This window comes from Podarcis pityusensis (genome assembly GCF_964106645.2).
Source record: "Podarcis pityusensis genome assembly, chromosome: 9".
NCBI classification, from domain to species: Eukaryota; Metazoa; Chordata; class Lepidosauria; order Squamata; family Lacertidae; genus Podarcis; species Podarcis pityusensis.
In genome coordinates, this window is record NC_138034.1 from 75,061,982 (window position 1) to 75,083,300 (window position 21,319).

Here is a 21,319-nt window from a genome sequence, read left to right on the forward strand (position 1 = left end):
CAGGAATGGCGCCACCATTAGGCAGAATGAGGCAGTTGCCTCAGGTAGCAGGTGCTGGGGGTGGGTAGAGATGTGTAGACAACACAAGCTGCACTGAACCTCCTCAGTTAGTCCTGCTGCTGCAGCAGCAGCATTGAGATAAGAGCCAATGGCCAGCCCAGCTCAGCTTGTGTATGTGGCATTATGTGTACAGAGGGTGCATCTTGTCATTTTGTTTGGGGAGCAGAAAGTCCTTTAGTAACAAAGGCTCCTGTTTTCTGATCCAGACATTGGTCAGAAAAGTTTCCTCAAGCAGCAAGGCATCTCGCTTTGCTTCCTTCACCTGCTTATTCTCCCAAGGGCCCACCCCCTGAGCAAGTGACTGTCTCTGGCTGATGGCTGCCACAGCATATGGAAACCCTTTTTCCTGGAGTGGCAAGGGTATGTTGGCTACTGATGGCTAAAGTAGAATTTTCTTTCTTCAAGCATCTGGTTTTCAGGACTTGGTTACCTTCTTCCAATCTCCAACGGGTGAAAGATTTATCATACTTGAGATTTGCATCCTTATTGCCATGACACTGCTGATTTACGTTCTGTGTAAGTACATAATTGGCGTACATTGATACTACTGTCTTGTGCTTTGCTTCAATGCCAACAGCATTTCCAAAAAGAGATGGCAGGATCCAGCTTCCATTTATCCCTTTCATCTCTCTTTGATATCATGGAGGGAGTTATAGCTGTCACCCAGTGAGAGCAATGACACTGTTTTGTTCTCCCTGAATAAGTGAGTTCCAGCACTTGGAACAGAAGCACAGGATAACACAAGTCCCTGGGACACGCTGGACAATTCCCTTTCCCAGTTGCCTTTCTCTGTTCCTTCCCAACTAATTCTCATTTCCTGTGGGAGAGCCCCCATTCCTGGTCCTCACCACCCTGCCCTCTGCTAGGGCTCCAGTCCCTTGAAGGAAAGGAAGTCTTGATAACAATGAGCGTAGTTAATTTAAAATGATATTTATTGCAAAACAAACAGAGTTCACCAGAGCGGCAAGCACAGCCGTCCGTCCATAAATCAAAGATGTCCCTTCTAAGGTGGATGTTTCGGCGAGACCAGAAACAGCTGAACTTCCTTTTGTGAAGTATTCTGTCTTGAACACTCCCCATATGCCTAGACCTTGGGCTGAGGGGGTCAGCTCCCGTCCCGTCCTCATTGTCTGAGAGATTACTTCCATGATCTTTCCCGCTTTCTAAGCCGCTTTCATTTCTAGCCCCTGCATTTTGTTCATCACTAGCATGCTGGCAAGCTGCTGACTGGCTTCCTGGAACTCTGCTATCAGATGGCATTCCTACGGGCAGCGGAGTTGGCTCCCGGCTATAATCATCTTGTCTTGTAATTAACCTTCTCTCATCCTAGCTCCTTCCTTCATTGGGAGCTAACTGCAAACTTCTCTTGGGGGATGACTCATTCATGACACCTGCCCTCTGCTGCAGCTCCAGTCCCATGAAGGAAAGTGCTTGGGGAAAACAGACTACAGAGGATAAGGCCATGGCTAATGTGGGTGGGTCCAGAGCCTACCTAAATATCAAGGTATATGCAGGGCTTTTTTCAACCAGAATTCATCAGGAATCAGTTATCACACCTCTCAGATGGGTGTCAATGCCATTCTAAGAGAACAAGGGAGGCATTCATGCTGAGTTACAGTGCCTCTTTTTCTAGAAAACAGCACTGGATAGATGAACACATGACCTGTTTGCATAGGTAATTGATTTTTTTAAAGGGCACTCCAAAGTAAGCAAAGCTCAGGGGGAGGGAACCAAATGATTCAAGAATTTGCACATTCTAAGCAGCCTGGCAAATGCAAGTCCACAGGACAAAGAGGACAGGTGTATCTGGACACCCAAAAACCTAAAGCTCTCAAAGGAAGGCCAAACCATCTGATGACAGAAGCAACAGGCTAAATGAAAACAGGACTTCAGGCTACCAGGGCAGCCACAGTCAAGGAATGGGAACCCCCAAAACAAGAGCTGAGGCCAGAAAATATTAATAGAATTCGTATTCATGTTTTTGTTGGTTTGATTTTTTTATTCATACTTCTCCCTAAGATCCCGGGGCACGTTAGAAGTCAGCAATTCAAATCAATATTAAAAGCAGTTTGAAACCAAGTATCCCCTCTTCTAGCTCACCAGAGTAGTGGGCTAGAACACAATTTCATTTCTTTTCTACGTACCTCCTCCTTAGATCAGAAGGAAATGAAAAACAGAGAGGAGATTCAGGAGGCAATGCACATGATTCGTACCTTTGTTGTTGGAATGGAACCATTCTATGTGGACAAGGATGGTAAGCGTTTCATATGCATGTCCTCACTTTTTGTAGGACATGTTTAGTTTAAACAAACTTCAATTCCTTTAGTTCACTTTGGGATTCATATTGTGTGAGCAAAACATTCAATGAAACTCATCACCCAATAGAGTTTATCACTGTTTCATTGCTCAGCATGAAGAAAAGCAGACAGTTGTGATTCTCACATTTCCCCACTAGAAATGCTGTCCTCTCCCATCACACTGTACTTTTCAATGTTTGTGCTAGTGCAAGATTTAGCACAAGTACAAGGGAACTTTGCCCCCACTTCTCCCTGCATGCCATCACCCAAACTGCTCTCCAGGGTGGGGAGAAACTTCAGAACAGAATGGAGGGAAAGGGGCTGGAGATTGCAGTGCACAAGGAGAAATTCCTGAGCTTACAGAACGCCCTCTTTAGAACTATGTGGAATGCAACCCAATATTCATCAGGAAAAGAGTTTGGGTGCCTGTATTTTCTTAGATTTCAGAAAGCATAATTGAAAACCGTAAAGTAATCTTTGCATATTTGGCTTACCTGTGTGACTCAGTGGAGAATTGGTTTGTGACCCTGTGATTCCCTGCAGAAAGGGAAACATAGGAGGCAACATAAAAGATACTTCATGAGCCACTTTTAATATGAGAATAGGATAGCGGATTGCATGGGTCTTTGGTCTGATCCAGCTGCAGGGGTCTTCTGAGGCTTTCCATTGGTGATCTCAGCCACAGAGAATCAAGTCTGCCCTCATATTCATAAGAACCCCATCCTGGAGCTCTGCTTCTTGTTTTAGGATAGAGACATTTAAAATGTTTGGACGTGGTTTCTTAATATCTGCAGATTGTTATTTCAGATACTACTCCCTTGAACTGTTTCTAATATTTTAGATTTCCAAATACTCGCTGTGGCTCAAAACAAATCAGAGGAAATGCGGTATTATTCCAAGAAAAATGAAGAACTGCAAAAAGAAATTGGTAAGCTACCCTATGATGCTGAAGAATTGTAGTGCAGTGGGAACCTGCCCTGATTCTGCCCCAGCTGAAAGCCACCCCCCCCAGCTGAATACTCTTAGAGCCAGAACAGAGTGCTGCTCTCCTTTGCATGGGGCCGCCCTAGGGAAACATCAGAGATATTCAGTTCAGCTCTCCTGATCTACTGAATTGATTTAGCTTCTATGGTTAGGAAAGAAAAGACTTCGTCATTCTTTGCTGTAACAGAGACAATCAAAACAGGTCAGCTAAAAGACCTGTCCTTTATTATATTCACCCATGGGAGAGGGATTCTTGAATAGCACTTCCGAGGCAACTTCTGCCAACTTGGTCAGAGAGACTGCTGGGCAGTGGGGTGGTTGGTGTATGACATAGGGGAGGGCACTCAGGGCGAATTGTGTCAATGGCCCTAGTCAAGGCAGAGGGCCCTCTGGGTAGTTGTGCCTGCCCTGTGACACTCCCTACCACCAGATGTCAAGGCAAAAAACAAGTATCTGACCTTCAGAAGACATCTGAAGGCAGCCCTGTTCCAGGAAGTTTTTAATGGTTGGTGTCCAATTGTGGAAGTCGCCCAGAGTGGCTGGGGAAACGCAGTCAGATGGGCAGCATATAAATAAAGTGTTGTTGTTGTTGTTGTTGTTGTTGTTGTTGTTGTTGTTCGGTTGTTCAAGAGTTCGGCCAAAGCTCGACAGGAGCACTAGTCAGATCAGCTGGAATATCCCCCAGAGCCATTGGAAGCCCACTGGATCCATCCTGTCAGCTCAGGCAGAGAGACTGCTGGGCAGCAAACTAGGTGGTAAACCAGCAGAATCTTTCATCTGTACCAGTTGCCCAATGCCAGGAATACACACTCTAGATTCCCCTCCCCACATCCGCAACTGGACAGTTAGCCTAGAGAAAGAAAGAGAATTTTGATAAACCACAGCTACTCCCCCTTCCCAACCTTCAAGTCTGCCCTGATGCTGCCCTGAGTATCCAGGTGGAAACAAGTGGGTGAGGCCCCTGGGGTTCAGATAAGGCCTGTGAAGGAACATGCATCTTTTGTCTATTCCCTCAAATAAAAGGTTCTTCACTGTGCTCCCTGTTCCAGCTATGCCCCTCCCACCGGTATTTCCTGCAGCATCATGAAGGGGTTGAAGAGTTAATGTTGTTCTTGTTTTAATATTTCTTTTTTTTTTTTTAAAGCAATTTATTAAGTTTTACAATAAAAATAAACATAGTAAACAATGTAACATTGATCTTAACATATTTTCACATTTTCTTTAGACTTCCTCACATCTCCCGCTCCCATTTTCATCGTTATAACGTTTTGTCAGCAATTTATCATCTTATTTAAAATTCTTATATCCCTTATATTTCATAATCTTATAATTCTCAAAAGGAGCTAAGATTCACAATCTTACTTATTTTCTTAAAAACTTCTAAATTTAGTGGTGCTCAGTTATTTTGATCTAGCGTCTTGTTTAGCATTCACTCAAATTACAATACTTTTGTAAATAGTTCTTAAATTTCTTCCAGTCCTCCTCAATCCTCTCTTCTCCCAGGTCACGGATTCTGCCGGTCATTTCAGCCAGTTCCATGTAGTCTATCAGTTGTATCTGCCATTCTTCCAGTGTGGGTAGATCTTGAGTTTTCCAATGTTTTGCGAGAAGTATCCTTGCTGCTGTTGTTGCATACATAAAAAATGTCTGGTCCTTCTTTGCCACCCCTTGGCCGACAATACCCAAAAGGAAGGCCTCTGGTTTCTTAGTGAAGGTATATTTAAATACCTTTTTCAGTTCATTATAAATCATTTCCCAGAACGCCTTCACTTTAGGGCAAGTCCACCAGAGGTGGAAAAACGTTCCCTCACACTCTTTGCATTTCCAACACTTATTATCAGACAGGTGGTAAATTTTGGCAAGTTTGACTGGGGTCATATACCATCTATAAATCATTTTCATTACATTTTCTTTCAGAGCGTTACATGCAGTAAATTTCAATCCATTGTTCCACAACCTCTCCCAGTCTTCAAACATGATATTATGCCCAATGTCCTGTGCCCACCTTATCATAGCCGATTTAACCGTTTCATCTTGTGTATTCCATTTCAACAGCAAGTTATACATCCTTGAAAGTACCTTAATCTTTGGTTCTAACAATTCTGTTTCTAATTTCGATTTCTCCACCTGGAACCCTAGTTTTTTATCATTTTTAAAAACTTCTTTAATCTGAGCGTAATGTAACCAATCTCGCACTTTGTCTTTCATTTTCTCCAAACTCTGCAATTTCCAATTGTCTCCATCCTTTTCTAGTATTTCCCAATATTTTGGCCATTTAGCCTCCATATTGGGTCTTTTTCGGGCCTTGGCTTCCAAAGGTGAAAGCCACCTTGGTGTCTTATTTTCCAGCAAGTCTTTATATTTTATCCAGACATTAAACAATGATTTTCTGACAATATGGTTCTTAAAGGCCTTATTTGCTTTAACCTTGTCATACCATAAATATGCATGCCATCCAAAAGCATTGTTAAACCCTTCCAGATCTAGCACATCAGTGTCCTCAAGAAGTAGCCAGTCTTTTAGCCAGCAGAACGCTGCGGCTTCATAATACAACTTTAAGTCTGGCAGGGCAAAGCCCCCTCTTTGTTTTGCATCAGTTAATATCTTAAACTTAATTCTGGGCTTTTTGCCCTGCCAGACAAACTTAGAAATGTCTCTCTGCCACTTCTGAAAGCACCCCGTTTTGTCCAAGACCTGAAGTGTTTGAAATAAAAACAACATCCTTGGCAATACATTCATCTTGATAGCAGCAATTCGGCCTAACAAAGAAAGTTTCAATTTTGACCAACTATCTAAGTCTCTCTTAATTTCTGTCCAGCATTTTTCATAATTGTCCTTAAATAGACCTAGATTTTTTGCTGTTATGTTTACCCCTAGGTATTTTACTTTTTTAACCACATTAAGTTCCGTCTCATTCTGAAACCGTTCTGACTCTGTATCAGTCAAGTTTTTCCCCAAAACCTTAGTTTTCTGTTTATTTAGTTTAAATCCAGCCACCCGACCAAAGTCATTAATCAGTTGTAATACTCTTTTCGTACTGGGCTCTGGCTTCTGCAAGGTCAAAACCAGGTCATCTGCAAAAGCTTTTAATTTATATTGTTTCTGACCGACCTGAATTCCTTCCACCAACCGATCCTCTCTAATCATGTTCAATAGCACTTCCAGAACCGAAATAAATAACAAAGGGGAAATAGGGCAACCTTGTCGTGTCCCTTTTTCAATTTTAAACTCTTCTGTAACCACATTATTAACTATCAGTTTAGCTTTCTGTTCTGAGTATATCGCCCCGATCCCATTCTCAAAACCCCGTCCCACTCCCATCTCTTTTAAATTTCCCATCATAAATTTCCAGGAGATATTGTCAAAGGCCTTCTCCGCGTCTATAAAGATTAAAACTGCTTTTGTATTTATGTCTGTTTGCAAAAGTTCCAAAATGTCAATAATGTTCCTTGTATTAGCAAACAGATGTCTTCCTGGGAGAAAGCCGGCCTGGTCCTTATGAATTACTTCATTTAAAACTTTTTTAAATCTATTTGCCAAAATGTCTGCAAATATTTTGTAATCCACATTTAAAAGAGAGATGGGACGGTAGTTCTTAAGTTGTGTCTTTTCAGCTTCCGACTTTGGTATTAATGTGATAAACGCTTCCTTCCATGACTCCGGTGCCCTCCTCCCCTCCATAATTTCATTGCTGACCTCCATCAAAGGTTGTATCAAATAGTCTTTTAATGTCTTATAGTACTTGGAGGTCAGCCCATCTGGTCCTGGAGATTTGCCAAGTTGCATGTTCTGGATAGCTTGTTCGATCTCCTGTCGTGTTATTTTAGAGTTCAGGATTGTCCTATTTTCTTGTGACAATTTAGATAGTCCGTTTTTTACCAAAAATTGTTTAATCTCAGCATCATCTTGCGGCCCTTGGGTGTATAATTTTTTGAAATATCTCTGGAAACACTTTCTGATGTCCACTGGATTCTGAATGTTTTTTCCATCAACCTCTAAGTTTGTAACAGTATTTAATCTTTGTCTTCTCTTCAGCTGCCAAGCTAGCAGTTTTCCACATTTATTCGCCGACTCAAACGTTTTTTGTTTCATTAATTTAACCTTCCATTCAATTTCCTGATTTATCAATTTAGAATATTGTGTTTGATAAAGTTTAATTTCTCTCAGTGTTCGCTGTGACTTCGGATTCACTCTTAATTTTTTCTCTAATTCTTTTATTTTATCCAAAATCTTATCTTTTTTCTCATTTTGTGTTCTTTTCTTTACTGCATTCTGTTGTATCAAGAATCCCCTCATTACAGCTTTGCTTGCGTCCCAGATTATTCTTTTTTCCACCATATTATTCATATTTATCTCAAAATAGTCCTTCAAAACTTTTTGGGCCTTCTTGGTAATTTCCTGATCTCTAAACAAATTGTCATTCATCTTCCATCTAAAGGATCCAGTTGGTAATAGTGTCATATCCATCTTTACTGCATTATGGTCGGAGCAGGTCTTTGGGCAGATTTCCACTTTTCTGACCTTAGGTGCCAGGCCTCTAGAAATCCATATTTGGTCGATTCTTGTCCAGGTCAGTTGGGCTTCAGAAAAGAATGTTCCCTCTCTTCCTAGTGGGTTCTTTGTCCTCCAAATGTCAATCAAATCCATATTGTCAGTCATTTCAAAAAAGGTTTTAGGTAGTCTGCCGTCTTTTGTAACATTTTGACTTTGTGACTTGTCCATGTTAGTTGATACGACCCCATTCATATCTCCCATCATTATGATGTTGTTGTAGTCTAGATAGTCCAGCATTGTCTCCTGCAACTTCTTGTAAAATTCCGATTTCCCTTCATTAGGTGCATAGATTCCTAATATCAGCAGTTTCTCTCCTTGATATTGTATCTCAATAGCCAAAATTCTTCCATGTTCATCTTTAAATAGGAATTTAGGTGACAGGCTCTCTTTTGCATATATCACCACACCTCTCTTCTTAACTTTGTCGGACGATACAAATTCCTGGCCCAATCTTTTGTTTATTAACACTTTTCTGTGGAGCCTCGTCACATGTGTTTCTTGTAAACAAATAATGTCCAATTGTTCTTTTTTTAATATATGAAATATTTTCTTCCTTTTTTCCGGAATGTTACAACCATTAATATTCCAGCTCAACAGTTGCAGAGACATCCTGAACTATCTGGTTATTTTTCAAGGGGTGGTATCTTCTCAGGATCTTCAGGTTCCACAGATGCTGATGTTGGTACTGGCGTTGCCTCAGGCCCAGAAGGTAGTTCAATTCCTTTTTGAAGGTCCTCTCCGTATGTAGACAGGAATTTGTCTCTCTCTTCCAATGTTCTTACTTTAACCTTTCTCCCTCTAAAGGTAAAAGATATTCCTTGGGGAAATTCCCACCTGAATGGAATTGCGTTGCTCCTTAGTAGTTTAACAAGTTCAGAATAGGCGGCTCTAAGATCAAGCAGTAGTCTTGGGATATCTTTATAAATTTCAATTCTTCTATCCAAGACCTCCAGTGATTTTACAAAATGTAGTCCCAAAATCTTATCCCTTTCCTCCTTTGATCTCAATGTTATCAAACAGTCTCTGGGCCTCTCCTTCTTTATGAATCTTCCAAGTCTGAAAGCTGACACGATTTTAAAGTCCTTTTCTTCCAAGTTCCAGAACTTGGAGAATTCTTTGGTCAAAAACTCAGTTAGATGTCCTTCTTCTGCCTCTTGTAGTGATCTAATCCTTAAGTTGCTCTCACGGTTTCGCAGTTCTATCATAGAGAGATAAATCTGATGTTCCCCAACTTGTTTAGTGAGTGGTCTTACCTCTTGCTCTAAATTTTCTAATTTTTGTCTAGTGTCCTCAGTCAATTTCCGATTTTCTGCTGAGGCCTCCGTTAACTGTCCAATTGCTTGTGCATTCTGTGCCACTTGTGTGGTTAATTTATTTAGACATTCTGTGTTTTTGTCAATCTTTGCTGATTGCGCATCTACTTTCTTGTCCAAAGCTTCCAATTTTTCAAAAATTTTGTCTAGAACAGAAACAGATGCTCCTGAGGCCATATCTTCCAATTGTAACTGCTCTGCTTCGCCCTCTCCCTCCACTTCTGAGGGCAAAGTAGGCACAGATGATCTACGTGTCTGTGAGGCTGAGGTTAGAGTTGTTAAGGTTGTTTGTTTAGCTCTCCCTCTTTTTCTTGTGCCACTCATTCCAACGTTATCTGTCAGTCAAGGTCACACTGAGTTATTCCCATGGGAATGGAAAGGTCCAGAGCAAGCAAACAGCAAGGGAATCGAAAGTAAAAAGCGCATGTAAAGTCACTGTTTTAGTCCAATCCTCTAGAGGGAGCTTAATCTGTCTTTCAGAGTCTAATTTAATGTCCAAGAACCTTCAAGTACAAATATTTAGCAGAGTTTATAAGTAGTCACTTTGTTGCAGACAGTGCTTATTTATCTCCAAAAAGAATCTTTCAAATTTAAAAGGTCTCAATACCCTCAGATTGTTTCAAGTTCCAATATACAGTATCCAAATCTGCAGTACTGACAGCTCCCTTAGTGCTCAGGCAGCTCCTGACTCTGGGTTTCACCTTCTAATTTGTAATCCAATAAAAGGAGGAAAGTCAAGTGCAAGTAAAAATCCCAAATCTTTAGCTTAAAGTCTTTACTTTAAGATGCAAGTTCAATAGATGCTTAGATCTGTAAAACTTAAAATCTCTTTCTTTCAGCCTCCACTCCTCCAGCTAATTGCTTTTTTCAAATTCAATGGCTGCGGAAGACGGACTTCCTGCTTCCACGTCTCTCCGCTTTCAGCCAAGTTCAAGCCAATTTAAATTTTCCCTTTAAAGTCTCAAATTCAAGTGACTCAGTCTTTTACTCACAAGTTAGTTGCTTTTTCGTCCGAATCCGTAATTTAGCAGGAAAAGGGATCAGCGCTCACCGACAGTAGCAGCGCGGCTTCGCTCCTCAGGCTGTGAAACAGCTCTCAGCGCCGCAACCCCCCTCCGCGCTCCGGAGCCCCTTACGGGGTTCCTTCTGCACTTGGAGGGTCGCTCAAGGCGCCCACCGAGCCTCAAGACCCCAGGCTCTTGCCGCCTGGGGTTTTCCAGAGTGGGTCTCCGCTTCGCCGTAGCGGACGACCCGTTGCCTGCGGAGCCTCCTCTCCCGTTCAGAAGAGGACCGCCATTGCCGTTCGCGCCGCCCCCGGAAGTCTTGTTTTAATATTTCTGAGCTTCCTAGGTGAATATATGTTATGTGGCTGCAGAAATGAACTTAATAAAAATATTTGAAATCTGCAAAGATGTACAAGGTTGTTCCTCTTAAATTCCCTGTCTTGTTTTCTTTTTCTCTTCTTCCTCCATATCTGCTTGACTCAAAGACATCCTTACTAGAAACTTGAATGATGGTTGGGTTTTATATTCAAGGGCCTTCTATTTCTTTTCTCTTGAGCTACGCACATGGATGGATTCCAAAAAAAAGTGTGAGAAGGAAGGCGCCCACCTCATTTCTATGGAAACAAAGGAAGAACAGGTGAGCATCAAAGCCGCGTATAGAAAAGACAGGGGATCTCCTAGAGTCAAAGGGTTCATTTCATCACTATCCATTTAAGAAGGTCATATCTACCTGTATGCAGCCAAGACAGCAACTCCATCAGTCAAACCAAAGGGTGGGTGGGGCAGGGACCAGCTGCTATCATCTAGGACTCAATGAGGTTTCTTAGAGCTGCTGAGCTCTGATGCTGGCAGTCAGGAAGGAGGTCTTGAAGGAAGAGGAGGAGTAGATACTTGAGGGAAATCTATCCCTTGGATTTCCTGTAGATTCTTCCTCTGCTCTTTGAGATGTACTGAGTGCTTAGGAAAAAGGTTTCCCTCACCACCCTAAACCCTCTGGCATGAGAGTATCATGGAGATGACTATAGGAGCTTGCTAGGTATAGCCCCTCGCAGCCCCTTAGCCCAGGCAGAGGGGCTACTGGGGTGCTGCAGGGCACAGACATAGGTGAGACCCCCATCATCAACCCATCAAGCATACCACAACCAGACTGATTCCAGTAGCTCTGGAACAAACCAACAAACATGGATGCAGAAATTGGAGTATTTGCTATACAGGGTCACTGTCCCACTAGATGGTTCCAAGATGAAGTGTTCTATGGCACAGTCATTTATAGTATCTGGGAATTTTAACTCTCTGTCGTGACTGGAAGACATGACTGGAAGGCAGCAAAGTCAGTCCTCAGGGAATGTGCAGGCGACCTTGGAACAGACAGCTCACGGAAGAACCCCGACCAAACATAAGAGGAGGCGTGTAGTGGTGATAGGGGATTCCCTACTGAGGGGAACAGAAGCAGTGATCTGTGGGCCTGACAAGATGTCTCAGGAAGTGTGCTGTCTCCCCGGGGCTAAGATCCAAGATGTAACTGAACGACTGCAAGGAATCATAAAACCCACTGACAAATACCCCTTCCTCTTGGTTCATGTGGGAACCAATGACACTGCAAGCAATAGCCTCCAGAAGATCAAAAGAGACTACGAGGCTCTGGGCAGGAAATTGAAGCAATTAAATGCACAAATTGTCATCTCATCTGTCCTCCCAGTTGAACGACGTGGCCCAGGGAGAGAGGGAAAAATAGTGGAAGTGAACAGCTGGCTTCGCAAATGGTGTAAACAGGAATGGTTTGGATTCTTAGTTCACGGACTGCAGTTTCTTGAAGATGGACTTCTGGCAAGCGATGGGCTGCACCTCACAACGGTTGGGAGGAATGTTTTTGCCAAAAATCTCAGAAACCTCATCAGGAGGGCTTTAAACTGACTAATGTGGGGGAGGGAGACAGTGCTCCTGAAGGTAGGAGTCTATCAATTGATGAAGATGATCATCCAAATGTCATAGACCAAATGGAGCAAACAGCACGCAGACCTAGTGGTGGGAGGAAAAAATCCTTAAATAAGAGACATGGGGGAATGATTAATGGACTTCATTAGTCTGTACACTAATGCACAAAGCATGGGAAATAAACAAGATGAGCTTGAGCTCTTGGTACAGCAAACTAAATATGACATAATAGGCATCACTGAAACCTGGTGGAATAAGTCCCACGATTGGAATGTAATAATGGAGGGATACAGTCTATTTCAGAGAAACAGACCAGACAAGAAAGGAGGAGGAGTGGCGTTATATGTCAGGGATGTATATACCTGTGAAGAGATCCAAGATTTAGAACCTCAAAGCCAAAGTGAGAGCATTTGGGTCAAAATTAAGGGAGAGAAGAATAACAGTGACCTCATTGTGGGAGTTTACTATAGATCCCCAAGCCAAACGGAGGACATAGATGATGCCTTCCTGGAACAGATGGCCAAGCATGCAAAAGGAAGGGAGATAGTAGTAATGGGGGAATTCAAGTACCCGGATATTTGTTGGATGTCAAACTCAGCCAAGAGCATAAGATCAAACAGATTCCTCACTGGCCTTGCAGACAACTTCATTGTCCAGAAAGTGGGAGAAGCAACAAGAGGAACAGCCATTTTAGCTCTGGTCCTAACCAATGTTGATGACCTGGTTAGTGGGATAGAAGTGGAAGGATCATTAGGCGCGAGTGATCATGCTCTTCTGAAGTTTACTATACAGCGGAAAGGAGCAGCCAAGCATATTAGGACTCAATTTCTTGACTTTAAGAAAGCCAACTTCATAAAACTTAGGGAAGTGCTGGGTGAGATCCCATGGACAGTAATACTAAAAGGAAAGGGAGTTCATGAAGGCTGGGAGTTTGTTAAGAGGGAGATAGTAAAAGCACAACTTCAGGCAATACCAATGAGATGGAAACATGGAAGGTGCCTAAAGAAGCCAGGGTGGCTATCTAAAGAACTTTTAACTGAGTTAAGATTAAAAAAGGATGTGTACAAAAAATGGAAAAGGGGGGAAACCACCAAAGAGGAATTCAAACAAATAGCCAGCACGTGTAGACACAAAGTCAGAAAAGCTAAAGCACAGAATGAACTGAGGCTTGCTAGAGAGGTTAAAAGCAACAAAAAAGGCTTTTATGGGTATGTTCGTAGCAAAAGGAAGAACAAAGAAACAGTGGGGTCACTCAGAGGAGAAGATGGTGAAATGCAAACAGGGGACACAGAAAGGGCTGAACTCCTCAATGCCTTCCTTGCCTCAGTCTTCTCCGATAAAGAAAACAATGCCCGACCTGAAGAATTTGGAGCAAATGATTCAGCAGAGGAAACACAGCCCAGAATAACTAAGGAGATAGTACAAGAATACTTGGCTAGTTTAGATGTATTCAAGTCTCCAGGGCCAGATGAACTGCATCCAAGAGTATTAAAAGAACTGGCAGATGTGATCTCAGAACCACTGGCAGTCATCTTTGAGAATTCCTGAAGAACAGGCGAAGTCCCGGCAGACTGGAGGAGGGCAAATGTTGTCCCTATTTTCAAAAAGGGGAAAAGAGAGGACCCAAATAATTACCGCCCAGTCAGTCTGACATCAATACCAGGGAAGATTCTGGAGCAGATCATTAAGCAAACAGTCTGTGAGCACCTAGAAAGGAATGCTGTGATCACCAATAGTCAGCATGGATTTCTGAAAAATAAGTCATGTCAGACTAACCTGATCTCGTTTTTTGACAGAATTACAAGTCTGGTAGATGAAGGGAACGCAGTGGATGTAGACTACCTTCATTTCAGCAAGGCATTTGACAAGGTGCCCCATGAAATTCTTGTAAAGAAGCTGGTAAAATGCGGTCTTGACTATGCTACCACTCAGTGGATTTGTAACTGGCTGACTGACCGAAGCCAAAGGGTGCTCATCAATGGTTCCTCTTCATCCTGGAGAAGAGTGACTAGTGGGGTGCCACAGGGTTCTGTCTTGGGCCCGGTCTTATTCAACATCTTTATCAACGACTTGGATGATGGACTCAAGGGCATCCTGATCCAATTTGCAGATGACACCAAACTGGGAGGGGTGGCTAACACCCCAGAGGACAGGATCACACTTCAAAACAGATTAGAGAACTGGGCCAAAACAAACAAGATGAATTTTAACCGGGAGAAATATAAAGTATTGCACTTGGGCAAAAAAAATGAGAGGCACAAATACAAGATGGGTGACACCTGGCTTGAGAGCAGTACATGTGAAAAGGATCTAGGAGTCTTGGTTGACCACAAACTTGACATGAGCCAACAGTGTGACGCGGCAGCTAAAAAAGCCAATGCAATTCTGGGCTGCATCAATAGGAGTATAGCATCTAGATCAAGGGAAGTAATAGTGCCACTGTATTCTGCTCTGGTCAGACCTCACCTGGAGTACTGTGTCCAGTTCTGGGCACCACAGTTCAAGAAGGACACTGACAAACTGGAACGGGTCCAGAGGAGGGCAACCAAAATGGTCAAAGGCCTGGAAACGATGCCTTATGAGGAACGGCTAAGGGAGCTGGGCATGTTTAGCCTGGAGAAGAGGAGGTTAAGGGGTGATATGATAGCCATGTTCAAATATATAAAAGGATGCCACATTGAGGAGGGAGAAAGGTTGCTTTCTGCTGCTCCAGAGAAGCGGACACGGAGCAATGGATCCAAACTACAAGAAAGAAGATTCCACCTAAACATTAGGAAGAACTTCCTGACAGTAAGAGCTGTTCGACAGTGGAATTTGCTGCCAAGGGGTGTGGTGGAGTCTCCTTCTTTGGAGGTCTTTAAGCAGAGGCTTGACAACCATATGTCAGGAGTGCTCTGATGGTGTTTCCTGCTTGGCAGGGGGTTGGATTCGATGGCCCTTGTGGTCTCTTCCAACTCTATGATTCTATGATTCTATGTAGCCAGTCTCGGTGAGGGCAGGTAAAGTTACCCTTCACTGCAATATTTCCTCTTTGGGATGCTTCCTTGATTCCATCATCATCATTCATCATCAGCATCATCATAATTTGGATCAGGGGCACAGTAGCACATCCTCAGTACACAATTATTCTTGGTGCTCGATATAACCATAGTTGGAATACTATGTACAGTGGTACCTTGGTACTCAAACTTAATCAGTTCCGGAAGTCAGTTCCAAAACCAAAGTGTTTCAAAATCAAGGCCCGCTTTCCCCTAGAAAGTAATGCAAAATGGATTAATCCATTCCAGACTTTTAAAAACAACCTCTAAAACAGCAATTTAGCATGACTTTTACTATCTAACAAGACCACTGATCCATTAAGTGAAAGTAATAACCAATGTACCATACCATAAAATAAATAAGACAGTTTTGTAGATGATAGAAATTAAAATTATTATTATTTTATTACCTACATTGATGATAGTCATTGTTTGGACAGGATGCTTTTATCTATTTCCAGAGTCACACCCTCAATCAATCAGTAGCTGAACTGGGTTCCACACAGTCACAAAAACAAATTAAGCTAAAAATCCTCAAAAACAAAAAGGCAAAATAAATAGCAAAAACAAAAGCGCCAAACTTAATCTGTTCCAGAAGTCTGTTTGACTTCCAAAATGTTCAAAAACCACGGCACAGCTTCTGATTGGTACAGGTGCCCCGGAAACAATAGCCAAGAGCTGCATTGGACGTTCGGCTTATGGAAAACGTTCCAAAACCAAACCACTTACTTCCGGGTTTTCGGCATTTGGGAACCAAGGTGTTTGAGTACCAAGGCGTTTGAGAATAAAAGTACCACTGTATAGTTTTGATCACTGCTTCCCCCCCAAAAAATGTGGATTGGGTCTTCAAAGGTAACACCTGCTCCTTTTGAAATGTGTTTGTTTTATGCCTGCTAAATGTTGGGAAAGGGCTGCAGTCTCCCAGAGAAAGGGACATTGTCTAGAAAGGCTTTTAGAGAAGTGCCTGGCTTCTCATTCCTACTGATGATTTTGTGACGATTGCTACGAGGTAGGCGAAAAAACCAAAAAGCCTAATGCCAAATGGAAAAATTCCTACCAGGCCCCCTAGACAACCAGGGCGACCAACCTAAGGTCCATAGCAAGGCCAAAGAACAAAGACCCTGAGCTAAAAGGGAGTGGAGGGTGGGTGACTCGCGACGAGAGGACGGAGAAGAATGAGGCCGAGGAGAGGCTGGCGCCGCCGCAAAAGGCTGCTGAACACGCCCCCTCAAAGGCACCTGGTTGGATGCCTGCCGAGGGGGCGTGGGCGCCAGCCAGGTGAGAGGAGGAGGCAGGGAGCTAATGCCCCCTGCTAGGGGCGGTGCTCGGGCTCCCGCCCACAACCACTCCCCTCTCTTCCAGGGAGGAGAGTCTTTGTCTAGAAAGGCTTTTAGAGAAGTGCCTGGCTTCTCATTCCTACTGATGATTTTCTGTTTTTCTTTTTCCCCACCCTAGTATTTTATAAACAAGCAAGTAAAACACCGTAAAATGATTTTTTGGATTGGAGTCTTTAAAGACAAGGGAAAGAAATGGTCGTGGCTGTCAGGAATGGAGGCTGCAGTCCAGTAAGTTTTTGAAGAAACATTTGTTAATGGCATGCATTCCAAAAAGTTGCAGGTTTTGTTTACATAATTGATCCGTTCCCTCTCCAAATATATTTTGCCATGCACTTTTTTCTATTACCAAAGATCTACATATGTACTCCTCCACATCATTATCCAGGTGAGTGCCTGCTTCTTCTCGCAAGGTTGGAGAGGCAGGAAGGCTATTCTTGCTTCTCTAACATAGTGAATGCAGTGATTCGGAAGAGGCTGAAGGCATCCTTATAAATGGTTTGTGCTGATTAGCTCAGCTGCAAAAGGACTTGCAGGAACCTAAAGCTGAGCTACCCTCTCTTTAGGAAAATATTTCTGCAGTTATCTGCTAAACAATCTGAATAGCCAGCAATTTCTAACCTAAAATAACAGGAGCAGATGAAGTAAGTGTGCAAGATAGGGTAGATGAATCTCACTCTCTTGAATAGAATCATAAACACATAGAAATTTAGAGTTGGATGACACCCCAAGGGTCATCTAGTCGAACCCCCTGCAAAACAGGAATCACAACTGAAGAATCCCTGACAGATTCCTAATAGTTTGAGTTTCTGGCAGCTGGCAGTTTAAGACAGTTCATGGTTCCCTTTAAGTATCTAACAACTCTTTTCAGCTTGTGTTGATGCATTGATAAGGTCAGAGAAGATCTTACTCATCCACAGCTAGGTAGTAGAACAGCGAGCTGGTCTGGCACTTATTTCCAAGTCCAGAGGGTCGCTTTCAATTTGTGCAATGTCTCCTGGAACAAAATCCATTGACATTCATCTCTATTGATGCACCCAATACCAACCACTAATCCTTTTTGGCAAAGGTATTGAGTAAACTTTACAAATGGGCAGTGGGGTTGTATAATACTAGCTGGGAACTCAAAACCCTGTATGCCAGTGGTTCCCAGTTAGCTAAGTACTGCAGACCCCTTGTTTTTCAAAAATGTACCTTTGAACATTTTGATATCTCTGTAGTAGTTTTTACCATGGACCATGGAGCCCCTGGGTGGGTGGTCCGTGGGAGCCACTACTGTATGTGATCTTTGACTTGATCAAAGGGCAGATCTCACCGAAACATCTCATGGGAGTAAAAAAACACCTACTACACCATTATTACTAATATCAATTTACTAGATTCACTGAGAGCTAAAAATGAGGGAGTAAATTAATCAAAGCAGAGTCTTCTTTATAAACAAAACAAAACTTTTACTTTTACTGAAGAAAATAAACTTGTTCATAAACAGCATAGTCAAAGAGCATACACAGAGTGCTCATAGCAGCTATCTAACTCTTCACAGAGCCACAGACTTAGTTACTGATTTACTAGAGTTCTAGAGCCACTCTGTCTGCAACAACACAAAACACAACACAACACAACACAACACAACACAACACAACACAACACACCACACACACTGGCTGAGACACACACTGGCACAGAGAAACACAAAGAGGCTGGCTACTTTTAGAGGGAGAATGAGTCAACACTCAAGATGAGTCACGATTCACAGTGACTTAGCAGTTTACTGTTAACAGTTAACAGTAGGCTTGAATGATTGTGTAGGCCTTGTAGGTTTTACTGCTTCTGCTCTCAAGAACCTTTGTCTCATGACAGTTATAGAATACATTTACCACAGAATTTTAGTGCTGTGTGGTGGGACTTGATTCAGTATACAATGGACACTGGAGAATGCAAGGCATTACCAGAAGTTGCAATAAGCGTGGGGCTATGGTGATATTTTAATCAAGTACAATGGTACCTCTGGTTATGAACTTAATTCATTCCAGAGGTTCGTTTTTAACCTGAAACCGTTCTTAACCTGAGGCACCACTTTAGCTAATCAGGCCTCCCGCCGCCCGCCCTCCCACTGCACGATTTCTGTCCTTAACAAAGTCCTTAACCCCAAGGTACTACTTCCGGGTTAGCAGAATCTGTAACCCGAAGTGCTTGTAACCAGAGGTGTTTGTAACCCGAGGTACAACTGTATGGATAATTGATTAGAAAAAACTTAGAACCTTCATGTTAGATTTTGATAAGATATATATGAGAGAGTTATCATACCATTTCAATCAACCCTATAATGGCTTTGTGGTTATAGATTATATTTTGTATTTCAGTTGTAGACTTAGCTATTTTTGTTTCTGTATAGTGTCATTGCTATTCTCATGCATGGGGTGGGTGATGGATGTGAGAGGAGGTGGATGAAGGCGGATGCAAATCTAACAAGGTTTTAATATGCTCAGAACAATCACTACTGGGCTAACTCTGCTATGAGAGAGTAAGGATCTCTCTTCCAAAACCCTCTCTCCAAAACCCACAATGATAGAAAGCAGATCTGAGGAGGATGTGGGTGTATATGGAGAGGAGAGAGGGGCAGTTCCGTTGCAGAAATGGAAATCCTGGCAATAGCAGAAGTACTGCATTGCATACTGCCCAAAATTGTTAAATAAATTGACTGAAAGTTCCTGTGTGCACCAAAGAGCCTTCCACCCTCACTTTTTTTGCAGTTTCCTATGAGGAATCACTACATGTGAAAAGAAAACAGACAGTCTTGACCCACAGTTGTTGCTGTGGTTTTTTAAAAAATGGTTAGAATGTGGGAATGTTCAGGGAGGCCGTAGAGGATATATTGTTTATTAATATCATTCCTCACTTGTGCTAGCACGTTATATAACTTTGCAGAGTTTTGTTCTTGTTGTTTAGTCTTTTAGTCGTGTCCGACTCTTCATGACCCCAGGCACTCCTGTCTTCCATTGCCTACTGCAGTTTGGTAAAATTCATGTTTGCAGAGTTTTACATTCTCTTTTTAACACACAGCAGGTACCTGGTTGCAGGCTTTGCTTAAGCCTCTCAATAGCATACAATTCAGAATTGAATTGTATGTTCCTGGTAAGACCCCTTATATCCCTTATAAAAGAATAAACAAACAAAAATATTATTTAAAGTCAATAAAGGAAGTTTACTCACAGCATCATCAATTCACAGCTGGATCCCTGTAGGCAGATTTAGTTACAAAGCATATACATGCAGAACTATCCCATATGGAGATAGATAGTCCCTTTGTCCTCTGTTGACTGAAAGCAACAGAGCATCTCTAGCTAAAAAGCTCCTTGTCCAACAAAGGAGGAAGCCAAAAAAAGAGATAGTGTGTGCTGCGTGCCTGGACCTTTTGTTACCTGGACAGGTAAGGACATGCCCACCTCTAGTCACATGCAAAAGGAAGTATGTCCCAGTGCAGGAGGAAACGGGAAGTTTTTGACTGACTGGACCAAACATCCCATCACATGTCCACTGTAGGAAAACAAGGAATGTCGTACTTGACTGCTACTTATGTATCACACCTCACATACAGTCTTAAACCACAGCTTTTTTTACATGGTTAGAATTCCAAAATCTGGGGAGAAAAAAAATCCCAATTGTGGGTGGCTGTTAAGAGAGAAAGCGTTGGACATCTCTTTAATGGTAGAAGGCATGGGGAGCCAGTGAGGTAGACATCCAATTTTGATTCATTAGTGCTGCTGTTTCTTTTCTTTTCAGCTACTGGAATTACTATGAGCCAAGTTATAAAGAGAACCACAACTGTGGTGCGATGACCTTTGATTGCTACTACGAAAACTGCTGGAATGCATTAGACTGTGATCTACAAAAACAGTATATTTGTAAGAAGGGGCCTGATGATGCTTGGCTCTAAGAAGACACCTTAAGATGAATGAAACTGTACCCCATGATTTCTACACAAAAGCAAAACCCAGAGATCACTCCCACACCACTGTTTTAATGCACAATCCACACTGCCATCTAGATTATGGGACTCTTTGGCATCAGCCCTCAAAATCACATTGAAAATACCTTATTCTGCAAGCTCAGACGTAGATGGCTACAAAAATAAAAAATGGAAGTGTCCAATCATAGCCTGTTTTCTGTTTAATGTATTTATTTGCAATGCAGACCAATATTTGTTTCCTTACTCTGTGTGTTTGATGCCCCATTGCCCCTTCTGATCTCCATGGTCGCTACCTTACAAGGCACGTAAGGACAACCATGCATGCCAGGCAGTGAGAATGGGGACCACCCAGCGTTTGGTGTCCCCTTCTAGCAGACTAATCACAAATACAACTTTGGAAATTCAGGCACCCTTACTCTCATATAGAGCTAATATTGGGCAACAAACACCTTGAACTGCTCTCGATTTCTTCAGAACTTGGCAGGGGGCATGACTGGGGCCCACACCAGTGTGGGCACAGCACTGGCAGCATGTGCTGCTGCTTTAATGGCATTCATGGTAGCAGGGGTGCCAACTTGAACAAAATATTGAGGGCGGAGCAGATAAGCTCCACCTGCATAACTGATCACAGGATGATCAGAAGGCCAAGGGACCTCTGCGCCCTAGGAGTTGGCTCCTATGCAAAGTGGCCGTCAACTGAGTTAAGTAACCTATTAGATTCTGCTGTTCTGAATCACACCCTTACAAGGTGTGAATAGCTTGGAGCCAAGCTGGGAGCCAAGCCGGGGACCAGTCCTGCCACATCTTGTATGATTGATATCTGGAAGTGT

General features: G+C 42.6%; 2 protein-coding genes across 7 annotated transcripts in view; both read left to right on the top strand.

Moving 5' to 3' along the window:
* LOC308485340 (CD209 antigen-like protein C) overlaps positions 1-21,319 on the top strand; it is a 61,045-nt gene that overhangs the window by 3,507 nt on the left and 36,219 nt on the right. The window lies entirely within an intron of this gene.
* On the top strand, positions 466-20,676 carry LOC308485397 (perlucin-like protein). 2 transcript variants are annotated; one of them, XM_081021266.1, is made up of 6 exons: positions 466-576; positions 2,216-2,314; positions 3,199-3,285; positions 10,698-10,849; positions 16,641-16,750; positions 20,303-20,676. In XM_081021266.1, exons 1-6 carry the CDS (start codon positions 552-554, stop codon positions 20,454-20,456), a joined length of 627 nt encoding a protein of 208 aa, XP_080877392.1. In that variant the 5' UTR covers positions 466-551; the 3' UTR covers positions 20,457-20,676. The 2 variants fall into 2 exon arrangements, with proteins under 2 accessions (XP_080877392.1, XP_080877393.1); XM_081021267.1 differs by having other exon boundaries at positions 2,221-2,314.